We start from the raw sequence: 12,494 nt of genomic DNA on the forward strand, positions 1-12,494 counted from the left end.
TTACCTGAACCAAAATTTAGGACTATAGGTACTCAAACAGCCACAGTGTTTTACAGTTTTATGTCTATAAAATAAGTTTCACAATAAAGACAAAATTCACAAGATAGAATTCAGGTTTCACATACACTCTCTGCAATATAAGTCAACTTTTGGTTATAACCACCAAAGTTCTCAATGACTGAAAAGCATTTTCTCCTAAATGGTAAAGTATTACATGCTTACAACAAAAAACTAGGAAAACAGAAACAATATAAAAAATGAAATTAAAATCAAAATTCCATCACATATAGACATTTTATATAAAATTTTGATATATCTTCCTTCAGATTTTTTTTTTTTTTTTGAGACAGGGTCTCACTCTGTCATCCAGGCTGGAGTGCAGTGACATGATCTCAGCTAACTGCAACCTCTGCCTCCTGGGCTCAAGCGATCCTCCCACCTCAGCCTCCCAAGTAGCTGGGACTACAGATGTACACCACCATGCCCAGCTAATTTTTGTATTTTTTTTTGGTAGAGATGGAGTTTAAAATTCAGAATCTGAATTTTAATAAGCTCCCAAATGTCCAGGTTGATCTCGAACTCCTGAGCTCAAGTGATCGACGTGCCTCAGCCTCCCAAAGTGCTGCAATTACAGGTGTGAGACACTGCGCCCAGCCTTCCTTCAGATTTTTGCATCCCAATGTATTTTAAAAATTTGAATAATTTTTGATATATTAATAGTTCTACATCAGATTGTCTCCCCTACTTATATTCCTTTATCATCCTTAAAAGTTCTTCAAAAACACCCAATAGTTTTGAAAAACAACTATTAACAGTTATTAACTTAGTGCTAAACTCTAAATTAGTTTAGCACTAAGTTAAGCTGGGGGATAAAAACTATTTCTACACTATAGAAAACATAATGCTCAGGTAGAAGAAAGAGAATATATATTGCTATATTTATAGGGCCAAAATATGACTCTGCATTGGGACCAAATCTAGGTTATAACACCTTTTCCAGATTTATTTTCAAACTAGTTCTAAAGATTAGAGGACAGAAAATATCACTGAAATACTTAGTAAAGAAATAGGTGATTCAAAATCAGGTGGCATAGAAAACAAAAAAGGGTATATTAGGAAAGTAATTTGCCCAGAGAGCAAATTAAAAAAAAAAAGGGTTTCCTTTTGAATGAACTATGCATCACCTGCCAAATTTGGATTCCTAAACTTTAGACAAGATTGGCCAGAACACAAATGGGAACAGGTTGCCCATAGTCATTCTTCTTCAGTGGTAAGAGAAAAAAAACAACCTGTTATTGATACAAAAAAGAAGTAACTCTTTTAACACTGTTATTCAACATAGTACTGGAAGTCCCAGCTAGAGCAATCAGACCACAGAAAGAAATAAAGGGCATCCAAATTGGAAAGGAAGAATAACTCACAGTCTATTCAAGAAGTTGGTTTCCTTCATTTCCTCCCTAACAATGAGCTTTCTACATAGACAAAGCCCTACCTTCATCCTCTGTTTTAAATTTTTTTTTTTTTTTTTTTTTTTTTGAGACAGGATCTCACTCTGTCGCCCAGGCTAGAATGCAGTGGTGTGATCATAGCTCACTGCAGTCTTGAGCTCCTGGGCTCAGGTAATCATCCCACCTCAGCCTCCTGAGTGGCTGGGACCACAGGCACATGCCACCACACCCAGCTAATTTTTGTACTTTTGTAGAGACAGGGTTTTGCCATGTTTTACAGGCTGGTCTTGAATGCCTGGGCTCAAAACGATCCTCTCACCTTGGCCTTCCAAAGTGCTGGGATTACAGGATGAGCCACTGCATTCAGTCTAAATTCTCTTTTCCACATACCAAATGAACAAATTTATTAAAGGTGAATAAACAGTACAAATTATTATTATTATTATTGAGACAGGGTCTTGCTCTGTCATTCAGGCTAAAGTGCAGTGGCACGATCAAGGGTCACTGCAACCTCGAAGCCTCGACCTCCCTGGGCTCAAGCAATCCTCCTGCCTCAGCCTCCTGAGTAGCAGGGACTACAGGTGCACACCACCAGGCCTGGCTAAATTTTGTTTTTTGGTAGAGACAGGGCTTTGCCATGTTGCCCAGGCTAATCTCAAACTCCTGGGCTCAAGCTATCTACCCACCTCAACCTCCCAAAGTGCTAGGATTACAGGAGTAAGCCACCGCAACCAGCCAATTTTAATAGTTTATATGGCATGGTGCTTGTGCTCCTAATTCCTAAAGTAGTATCTTGTTTATGACTTTACCATTTAATAGTTGTCATTTATGTTCATTTTATAATATATTATATATTATATATAATAATACTATAATATTACTATATACTATGTATATAAGTATATACTGTATATAGTATATATATTATATATAGTGTATATATATTATATATAGTATATATATTATATATAGTGTATATATATTATATATAGTGTATATATATTATATAGTGTATATATTATATATAGTGTATATATATTATATAGTGTATATATAATAATATATAGTATTATTCTATAGTAATATATAGTATTTAAAGAACAGTATGGAAAACATTTTAATCTATTCAATCATAACAGGAAATTGATTTTAATCCAGAAATAAATAAATGGAAGCTAAAACTACTTACAGCAGCCTTGGTTTGAGAAAGTGCATCCCACGATGTGGTTATATCTGCTGGGGAAAAAAATGATATTTACTATATCAATCAACCAGAATCTCTGAATTAGACCTCAGAATATGAATTTTAATAAGCTCCCAAATGCACTCAAAAGTCTGAAAACTACCTTATTAGGCAGAACAATTCCTCAGCAAATGCTTTATTATATTGAGTCAAAATGGGTTTTTATCTATAAGATTATTAAGCCAACATTCCCAACATATGGTTTAAAGGTAAACAGACACTGCTACCATTGGACTGGCATTTCCACTCACACCTGTATCAGACAGCTCCAAAAAAAAGCAGCATCCTCAGTTTACCCCAATGAGCTGAACAAATATAAAATTTTATATTGTACTGTATCTTATAATACAATGTGAAAAAGATTAGAAGCTATTCCAGATTTTGATCTACCAGTAAAAACATAGGTAAAATCCATTCAGTCTTTCAGATAACAACCCTTCAAATAGTTTAAGGTCTTGTATTTTCCATAAGTCATCCTTCTCCAGGATAAGTATTTCCACTTCCTCCAACTACTCTTCATATGACTTGATTTCCAGATCTCTCACAAACCTAATAATCTTCCTCCAGATGTACTCTAGTTTGTCAATCTCCCTCAAAAAATATCAATGCCTTAAAATTACCTCTAATGCATTATTTTAAAAAGAATTCAATGAGACTGTTACTATTATTATCTGTACCCCTATAAGTCTGTAACTATATTGGGGCTATATCATTTATTGAAATTAGGACAGAATTTCTGAAAAATTTTACATATACTGGTTCACTTTAAAAAAGGATTCCTGCTTTACAAAACAGTTTACCATAGGATGCCTTTTAACATGAAGCACCAGGTATATTTAAAATATAAGAGAATTTTAAAATGATTTATCCACTTTCTATAAATCAAAGCATAGGTATAATTTTCATTTATTAGACCAAAATTTAATACACATGACCTAAATGAGGTATTAAGTTCTGTTTAAAAAAACAAAATCATACCTTGAACAGTATCCTTGCTTTGAGAGTTCCTTGGATTTGGTAAAGGCACCTCTTTTGATTTGCTGCTCCTCATCCTGCCAATTTACCTGCAATCACATCAGTATTCACCGAACATCAATCTTATAATATTACTTTTCCTTAGAAAAATAAATCATTAAAAATTATATTATGACTACTTCACACCCATTAGGATGTAAATAGGACAGGCTACTATCAAAAACACACAAAATAATAACAGCTGGCAAAGATTTGCAAAACTAGAACCCGTGTGTGCTGTTCGTGGGAATGTATGACACAATCACTATGGAAAACAGTGTGGCAGTTCCTAAAAAAAGTAAAATTAGAATTACTGTAAGATCCAGCAATTCCACTTCTAGATATATGATACGGTTTGGTTCTGTGTCCCCACCCAAATCTCACCCTGAATTGTAATCTCCATAATCCCCAAGTGTCATAGGCGGGACCAGGTAGAAGTAATTGGATCAGGGGGGCAGTTTCCCCTATGCTGTTCTCATGATAATAAGTGAGTCTCGTGAGATCTAACGCTTTTATAAGCGTCTGGCATTTCCCCTGCTTGCACTAATTCTCTCTCCTGCCACCCTGCGAAGAGGTAGGTGCCTTCTGCCATGATTGTAAGTTTCCTGAGGCCTCCCCAGCCATGCAGAGCTGTAAATCAATTAAACATCTTTTCTTTATAAATTACCCAGTCTCGGATAATTTATAGCAGTGTGAGAATGGACTAATACAGTATACAACCAAAATGCTTGTGGAGGCTCAAGGAACTATTTGTACAACCATGTTCAAAGCAGCATTATTCATAGTAGCTAACGTGGAAGTAGCCCAAATGTCTATCAACAGATGAATGAATAAGTAAAATGACATTTATATATAAAATAGAATATTATTCAGCCTTAAAAGGAAGGAAATCTGATATGTGCTATAACATGAAAGAATCTTGAGGACATTATACTAAGTGAAATAAGCTAATCACAAGAAGACAAATACTGTATGATGCCACTTACATGAGACAGTCAGAATAGTCAAAAACATAGAGACAGAAAGTAGAATGGTGGTTGTCAGGGGCTGGGAAAAAAGAAGAATGGGGAGTTACTGTTTAATGGGTTTCAGTTTTGCAAAATGAAAAGAAATCTGGAAATGGATGGTGGTGATGGTTGTACAACAATATGAATGTACTTAACACCACTGAACTGTACACATAAGAAATGGTTGTAATGGTAAATTTTGTTATGTATATGTTACCACAATAAAAAAAGAAAGGAAAAAAATTATATCACAACTCAAAGGGAAAGATCATGATCTGCCTATGGTTAGCTCAGTGATAAGTAATACTGTATTTTCCTATGAATATAGAGGAACTAGTCTTTTATAAAAATCATGTAACAACACAGAAAGTTTGAAAAATATAAGAATAAAAACTCATTACTCCCTAAATCCTAATATAATCATTAATAAGTAATTTTATTACTATCATCACTGTAACTTCAATTTTGTGCCCTACTTTACTTAACTGCTGGACACTTGTGGTGGTTTTTAAATATATCCAAAATTTCTTTGATACTCCTTTCTTCAAAATGTGGAAATTAATTATTCTCCCACTGAGTATGGTGGGACTTAGAGACTTATTTTAAACTAATATCACATGTGGTGAAAGTGACAATATGTGACTTCTGAGACTAGGCTATAAAACGCATTCTCATCTCTCTTTGGATACAGGTGCCATGTCCTAAGAGCAGTCAAGCGCAATCCTATAGATGTCCATGTGGCAAAGAACTGAAGCTGCCTGCCTATAGCTATGTGGGTGAGCTATCCCCTTGCAAGTAGATCCTCCAGACCAAGTCAAATCTTCACAGGACTACAGCTCTACCTGACATCCTGACTGCAACCTTATGAGAGACACTGAGCCAAAATCACCCAGATGAGCTGCTCCCAAATTCCTTACATACAGAAAGTGTGAGATCACAAATGTTTGGTGTTTTAAAATGCTTAAATTGGGGTGGGAGGTTATGAGTTAGACAACAAGAGATAACCAATACAATATTATGTCCCATTTTCTCTATTACAAATAACACTGAAATGAACATATTTGTATTTATGAATTTCTGCTTATTTGGTTACCTAGAACAGTATCTGCAAAGTGTGCTAAAACTGAACAAAAGAATGTGAAGAACATGCTGCTCTTGAAATACAATGTCAAATTGTCTTCCAAGAAGGGCCTACCTGTTTCATAAATACCTTATCTATTCTTTCTACTTTTGCTGATTTAACAGGAAAAAAATCTATGCTTTAATTTGAATTTGGTAGATGCTAGCAGGATTAAACGTTCTGCTCTATATCTTAACCTTAGTGCTTCATTGGTGAATTATCTTTTCTATCCTTTGCCCACGTACCTACCAGGATCTTAATGTTTTTCTTATCAAGTTAATGAGTTATTTGCCTTACAAATATATTAAACCTGTCATATTTGATAAACATTATTTTCTCCACTTAGTTGTATGCAGAGGCAGTACGGTATGTTGAATATTAAAAACACCAATTTAAATTTAAGAAAAAGAAGGGCTCACCTATTAAGTCCAAATATGTAAAACTAAAAGATATGGTTAATTTTTAAGGAAGTTAATTTAATCTGATTTATCAGGGTAAATAATCCTGATTCATAAATTTCCTAGAAAACACCTCAAAAATGTTCTAAAAATAGGGCCGGGCACAGTGGCTCAAGCCTGTAATCCCAGCACTTTGGGAGGCTAAGGCAGGTGGATCACCTGAGGTCAGGAGTTCAAGACCAGCCTGGCCAACATGGCGAAACCCTGTCTCTACTAAAAATACAAAAATTAGCCAGGCATGGTGGCGCACATCTGTAAGCCCAGCTACTCAGGAAGCTGAGGCAGAAGAATTGCTTGAACCCAGGAGGCAGAGGTTACAGTGAGCCAAGATCGCACCACTGCACTCCAGCCTGGGCAAGAGAGCGAGACTCCGTCTCAAAAAAAAAAAGTTCCAAAACTAGAATGTTTTCATAGATTATAGAATATGGCTCTAAGAAAAGTAAACAAGTTTCCTGAAAATAAAGGAGCATGGTAGAAAAACAACATTTTATCAACCATAAAACTTTAATCTGCCAACACAGTTTAAGAAATTAACTCATTTTGGCTGGGCGCGGTGGCTCACGCCTGTAATCCCAGCACTTTGGGAGGCCGCAGGAGGTGGATCATGAGGTCAAGAGATCAAGACCATCCTGGCCAACACAGTGAAACTCTGTCTCTACTAAAAATACAAAAATTAGCCAGGCATGGTGGCGGGTGCCTGTAATCCCAGCTACTCAGGAGGCTGAGGCAGGAGAATCGTTTGAACCAGGGAGTCGGAGGTTGCAGTGAGCCAAGATCGTGCCACAAGACTCCAGCCTTGCAACAGAGCAAGACTCCATCTCAACAACAACAAAAAACTCATTTTCCTTTTGATGAAAATATTTTTAATCTAGCCAACTGAAAAATTAAGCAAACATCAGTTATATTACTAGAATATCTGTCAATGATTAGACAAAAAATTTCTTTGGGCAGATATCTTTTTGCTTTAAAACTAAAATAAGTGCTGAAATATATAGTGATTATCAATTTTCCAATGGAAAGGATATATTAAATAATCAAAAACTACATATGTGTCCACAATCTCTATGTCTTCTTAGCTAACACTAAGGCTGAGACAGTATAAATGAATAAACAAGAGAAAATTTATCTGCTTCAAAATAAATACCCTATTAATGGGCAATCATCTTTAATATAAATTACTAAATATTAAAAGTATGACATTTATGTAAAACTTCATACTGTAGAGTATCCCCCACTAATGAGAATGAATTACAACTACATGCAAAAAGATAGTTGAATATCACAAACATGTTGTGAAGAATGCCAGAAACAAGAGTATATACCATATAGTTCCATTAAATAAAGTATAAAATAGGCAAAAGGAATCTATAGTGCTAGAAGTGAGGATAGTCATCACCCTTGAAGTGGCTAGAGAGGTGGCTGAAATTGGAGCAAGGAAGTGCTTCTGAGGTACTGCTAATATTCATGGATTTGGGTGCTGATTTCAACGGTACGTTCAGTTTAAGAGACTTTATCAACTTGCACATTTATGTGCTTTTTCAATGTATATTATACTTCAAAGGATTTTCAGATAACATGAATTATGCCCTGTTTTAGGTTTATAATTCTAGTTTTTGAGGCTTTTTTAAGAGACAAGGTGTCACTCTGTCACCCAGGCTGGAGTATAGTAGTGCAATCAAGGCTCACTGCAGCCTCAACCTCCTGGGCTCAGGTGTTCCTCCCACCTCAGCCTCCCAAGTAGCTGAGACTACAGGTACACACCACCATGCCCGGTTAATTTTTTTTTTTATTTTTATAGAGATGAGGTCTCACTATGTTGCCCAGGCTGGCCTCAAATTCGTGGGTTCAAGTGATCCTCCCACCTCAGCCTCCCAAAGTGCTGGGATCATGGGTGTGAGCCACCAGATGCAGCCTATAATTATAGTTTTAAATCAGTTTTATGATATCTATTCTCATGAAGCACCTGAATTTGCCAATAATCTATCTTTCAAAATCTTTTGTTATCCCATGCCCTGTAAGTGAATATTTTAAACATAATGTGTTTAAGTTGGTCTGTTCTTTATGTAAGAATACATTTTTTAAATCACCATTTTTGTAGAAACTGAAAATTGAATTAGTGAAAAAAGTGCAATAAAAAACTTACTTATAATAATAAAATAATCTATCAAAAGGTTTACTATCTTTAAAGTATAAATCTCAATTTGCATAAGGCCTTTTTCCCAACCAGTTTTAAGTGTTTACCAAGTCAAACAGATTATTCAAGATCACTTCTTGCGGAATAATGAAAGCACCTTCCCAGTTAAATGTTTTAGAGAGATCATGACAATAACTTTATTCTACAGTCATATGGGAAATTTGGATTTATTTATTTGTTGGACATTTGTGTATTATCTTTTGTCTATTTAATTTGCCAAGAATTAAGAGATGGACAAAAATTCACTGGAACTACTGAATTTTTGTCCATTTCATATTTCTAAAATATTTAACTTCTAAATAACTTGATATTATTTGGTATATAAAAGTTCATGGTTATGCTGTCAATGGATTTTATATTTCAACAATAAAAAATGACTGTTTATCCCTAGAGAAATGTGTTTTAGTATTTAATTCTACTTTGCATGCTATTAATAAAATGCAAACATTGCTTTATTGAATCTGCCCTTTCCTTTTAATTCTAAGCTTTCTGGATCACTTTCTTTTAAACATATATTGTATATAGAAAATAGAATTTTTTAACCCAATGTAATAATATTTGTCTTTTAGGACTAAGAATGAGGAAAGTAATCTTGCACATCAACTGCTTGTGCTAACAATGTTTTTTGAGTACCTACTTTGTGCAAAGCATTGTATGTTATTTAAAAAATTAAAAATAAGAAATGGTCCTTACAGATGAAAAAACTGAGAGGGAGAGAGAGAGAAAGAGAGAGAGAGAGAAATGGTTCTGACCTCTACAATCTCACAATCTAGTACAAGTATTCTTAACCTAGTAATCCATGAATGAGCTTTTCCTCTAAGATCTGAAACAAGACAAGGATGCCTACTTCCACCACTTTTGTTCAACATAGTTCTGGAAACCTTAGCCACAGTAATTAGGCAAGAGAAAGAAATAAAGGGCATCCAAATTGCAAAGGAGGAAGTCAAATAGTCCCTGTTTTCAGACAATATAATCATACATATAGGAAATATATGGATACATATAGGAAATCCACCAAAAAAAAATTAGAACTAATAAATGAATTCAGTAAATTTGTAGGATACAAAATCAACATACAAAAATCAGTAGTGATTCTATACATAAATAATGAACTACCTTAAAAAGAAATCAAGAAAGCAATCCCATCCACAGTAACTACAAAAAAAAAGAAAAAAAAATCTGCCTAGGAATAAGTTTAACCAAGGAGGTAAAAAATCTCAACAAAGGAAACTGTAAAACACTGATGAGAAAAGTTAAAGAAAACACACAAAAAAGAGAAACACCCTGTGTTCATGAACTGGAAAAATTAATATTGTTAAAATGACCATACAACCCAAAGTGATCTACAGGTTCAATACAATCCTTATCAAAATACCAATGGTATTCTTCACAGAAATAGAAAAAACAATCCTGAAATCCATATGGAAACACAAAAGACACCAAATTGCCAAAGCAATCCTGAGCAAAGAAAACAAACCTGGTGGCATCACACTACCAGATTTCAAAATATACTACAAAGCTACAGTAACCAAAACAGCATAGTACTGCCATAAAATCAGACATATAGACCAATGGAACAGAACAGAGAACATCCATGTATTTATAGCCAACTGATTTTTTACAATGGTGCCAAGAACATTCATTGGGGATAGTCTCTTCAATAAATAGTGCTGGGAAAACTGAATCTCCATACGCAGAAGAATGAAAACAGACCCCCATCTCTCACGCTACACAAAAATCAACTTGAAAGGGATTAAAGACTTAAATATAAGAACCCAAAACTATAAAATAATTAGAAGAAAACATAAGGGAAACAGTTCAGGGCACTGGTCTAGTAAAAGATTTTATGAACAAGACCCCCAAAAGCACAAGCAACAAAAGCAAAAATTAACAAATGGCATTATATCAACCTAAAAAGCTTCTGCACAGCAAGGGAAACAATCAACAGAATGAAAAAACAACCTAAAAAATTGGAGAAAATATTTGCAAACTACTCATCTGACAGGGAATTGATATCTAGAACATACAAAACTCAAACAACTTAAGAGCAAAAAAAAAAAAAAAAACACCCCAAATAATCTAATTAAAAATGGGCAAACACAAATGGTCAAGAAACATGTTTTTAAAAAGCTCAACATCACTAAGCATCAGGGAAATGCAAATCAATACCACAATAAGATATCATCTCACTCCAGTTAGAATGGCTATTAGCAAAAAGACAACAACAAATGCTAGCGAGGATATACAGAAAAAGGAACTCTTACATACTATTGGTGGGAATGTAAACTAGTATATCCACTATGGAAAACAGTATGGAGATTCCTCATAAAATTACAAATAGAACTGTCATATGATCCAGCAATCCCACTACTGCATATTTATCCAAGGGAAAGAGTATCGGTATACTGAAGAGATATCTGCACTTCCATGTTTATAGCAGCATTATTCACAATAACCAAGAAATGGAATCAACCCAAGTGTCCGACAACAGATGAAGAGATGAAGAAAATATGGAACTATATCCTGTCTATAAGAGACTCACTTTAGATCTAATGACAAAAATAGACTGAAGTTAGCAGGCTGAAAAAAGAAACTGCATGTAAACAGTAACCAAATGAGAACACGGGAGGTCACAATTATATTAGGCAAAACACATTTTAAGTCAAAACCATTCACATTTCCATAAAAAAGAAAAGAAAAATATATATGCACAATGGAATACCATTCAGCCTTAAAAAGAAAAAAATTATGTCATTTACAACAACATGGATGAGGCTGGAGGACGTTATGTTAAGTCAATAAGCCGGGAACAGAAAGCTAAACACAGCATGTTCTCTCTCCTATGCAGAAGCTCATAGAAGAGCTCTTCTCATAGAAAAGTAGAACAGAGGTTAGTAGGGGCTGGGAGGGGGGTTAAGGGGGCTTAGGAGAGATTTGCTAAAGGATACAAAATTACAGCTAGATAGAAGGAATAAGTTCTAATGTTCTATAGCACTGTAGAATGGCCACAGTTAACGAGAACATATTGCATATTTTCAAGTTGACAGAAGATACTGAATGTCCCCAACACAAACAAGTGATAAATATTTGAGATGATGGATGTGCTAATCACCCTGATCTGATCACTACACATTGTATCAAAACATCACTATTGCCCCATGAATATGTGCAACAATTGTGTCAATTTAAATTTTTTTTTAATTAAAAGAGAAAGTTAAGCATTCTGTTATATAGTAATAAGCTTGTCACAACATTCTACTTTCATAATGGAAGATAGCCAAAGTTCTCTGTATAGTCATGCGCCATGCAATGATGTTTTGGTCAACACAAACCACATATATGACAGTGGTCTCTTAAAACTATATTGGAGCTGAAAAATTTCTATCGCCTAGGATTTACTATACCATACTTTTTATTGTTATTATAGAGTGTGCTCCTGCTATTTACTAAAAATAAAGATACATATTTTATACATATTTTATTTTATAAAATATATTTTTATAGATAAAAATATTTTTAAAGTATAAAAAGTAAAAACATAAAAATTTAAATTGAACAAAAGCTTACAGAATAAGGATATAAACTATTGCTGTACAGCTGTATATTTGTTTTAAGCTAAGAATCATTACAAAAGAGTCAAAAAGTTTTAAAAAATTAAAGTTTATAAAGTAAAAAAAGTTACAGTAAACTAAGGTTATAACTGAAGAAAGATTTTTTAATCAACTTAGTGTAGCATAAGTGCACAGTGTTTATAAAGTCTACATAGTGTACAGTAATGTCCTAAGCCTTCAGTAGCCTTTTGGACTGCTTTATTTTCTGAGGCTTACTGTCTGCCAAGGTCTAAATTCAAATGATCTTCAATTATCTGCAAATAGCTTTCTTCTTCACATCAAGTGATATAAGAAACAATATAATAAACACCCATGTAGCTACCTCTCGGTTTAAGGAATAAACTATTACCAATTTGGCTGGAGTCCTCTGTGTATACTCTGCTCACACTCATCTCTCTC

At 34.3% G+C, this 12,494-nt stretch overlaps 1 protein-coding gene across 6 annotated transcripts in view; it reads right to left on the minus strand.

The window, feature by feature from the left end:
• The window catches only part of CEP350 (centrosomal protein 350), a 165,773-nt gene that overhangs the window by 130,662 nt on the left and 22,617 nt on the right, over window positions 1-12,494 (minus strand). For all 6 annotated transcript variants that reach the window (XM_034941709.3, XM_055110972.2, XM_055110960.2 and 3 more), the window contains exons 2-3: window positions 3,670-3,755; window positions 2,638-2,684 (exon numbers count right to left, since the gene is read on the minus strand). In XM_034941709.3, coding sequence (XP_034797600.2) covers window positions 2,638-2,684; window positions 3,670-3,742 — 120 coding nt within the window. In that variant the 5' untranslated portion in view covers window positions 3,743-3,755. The remainder of the gene's footprint in view (window positions 1-2,637; window positions 2,685-3,669; window positions 3,756-12,494) is intronic.

The sequence above is a fragment of the Pan paniscus genome, chromosome 1, assembly GCF_029289425.2.
Source record: "Pan paniscus chromosome 1, NHGRI_mPanPan1-v2.0_pri, whole genome shotgun sequence".
NCBI classification, from domain to species: domain Eukaryota; kingdom Metazoa; phylum Chordata; class Mammalia; order Primates; family Hominidae; genus Pan; species Pan paniscus.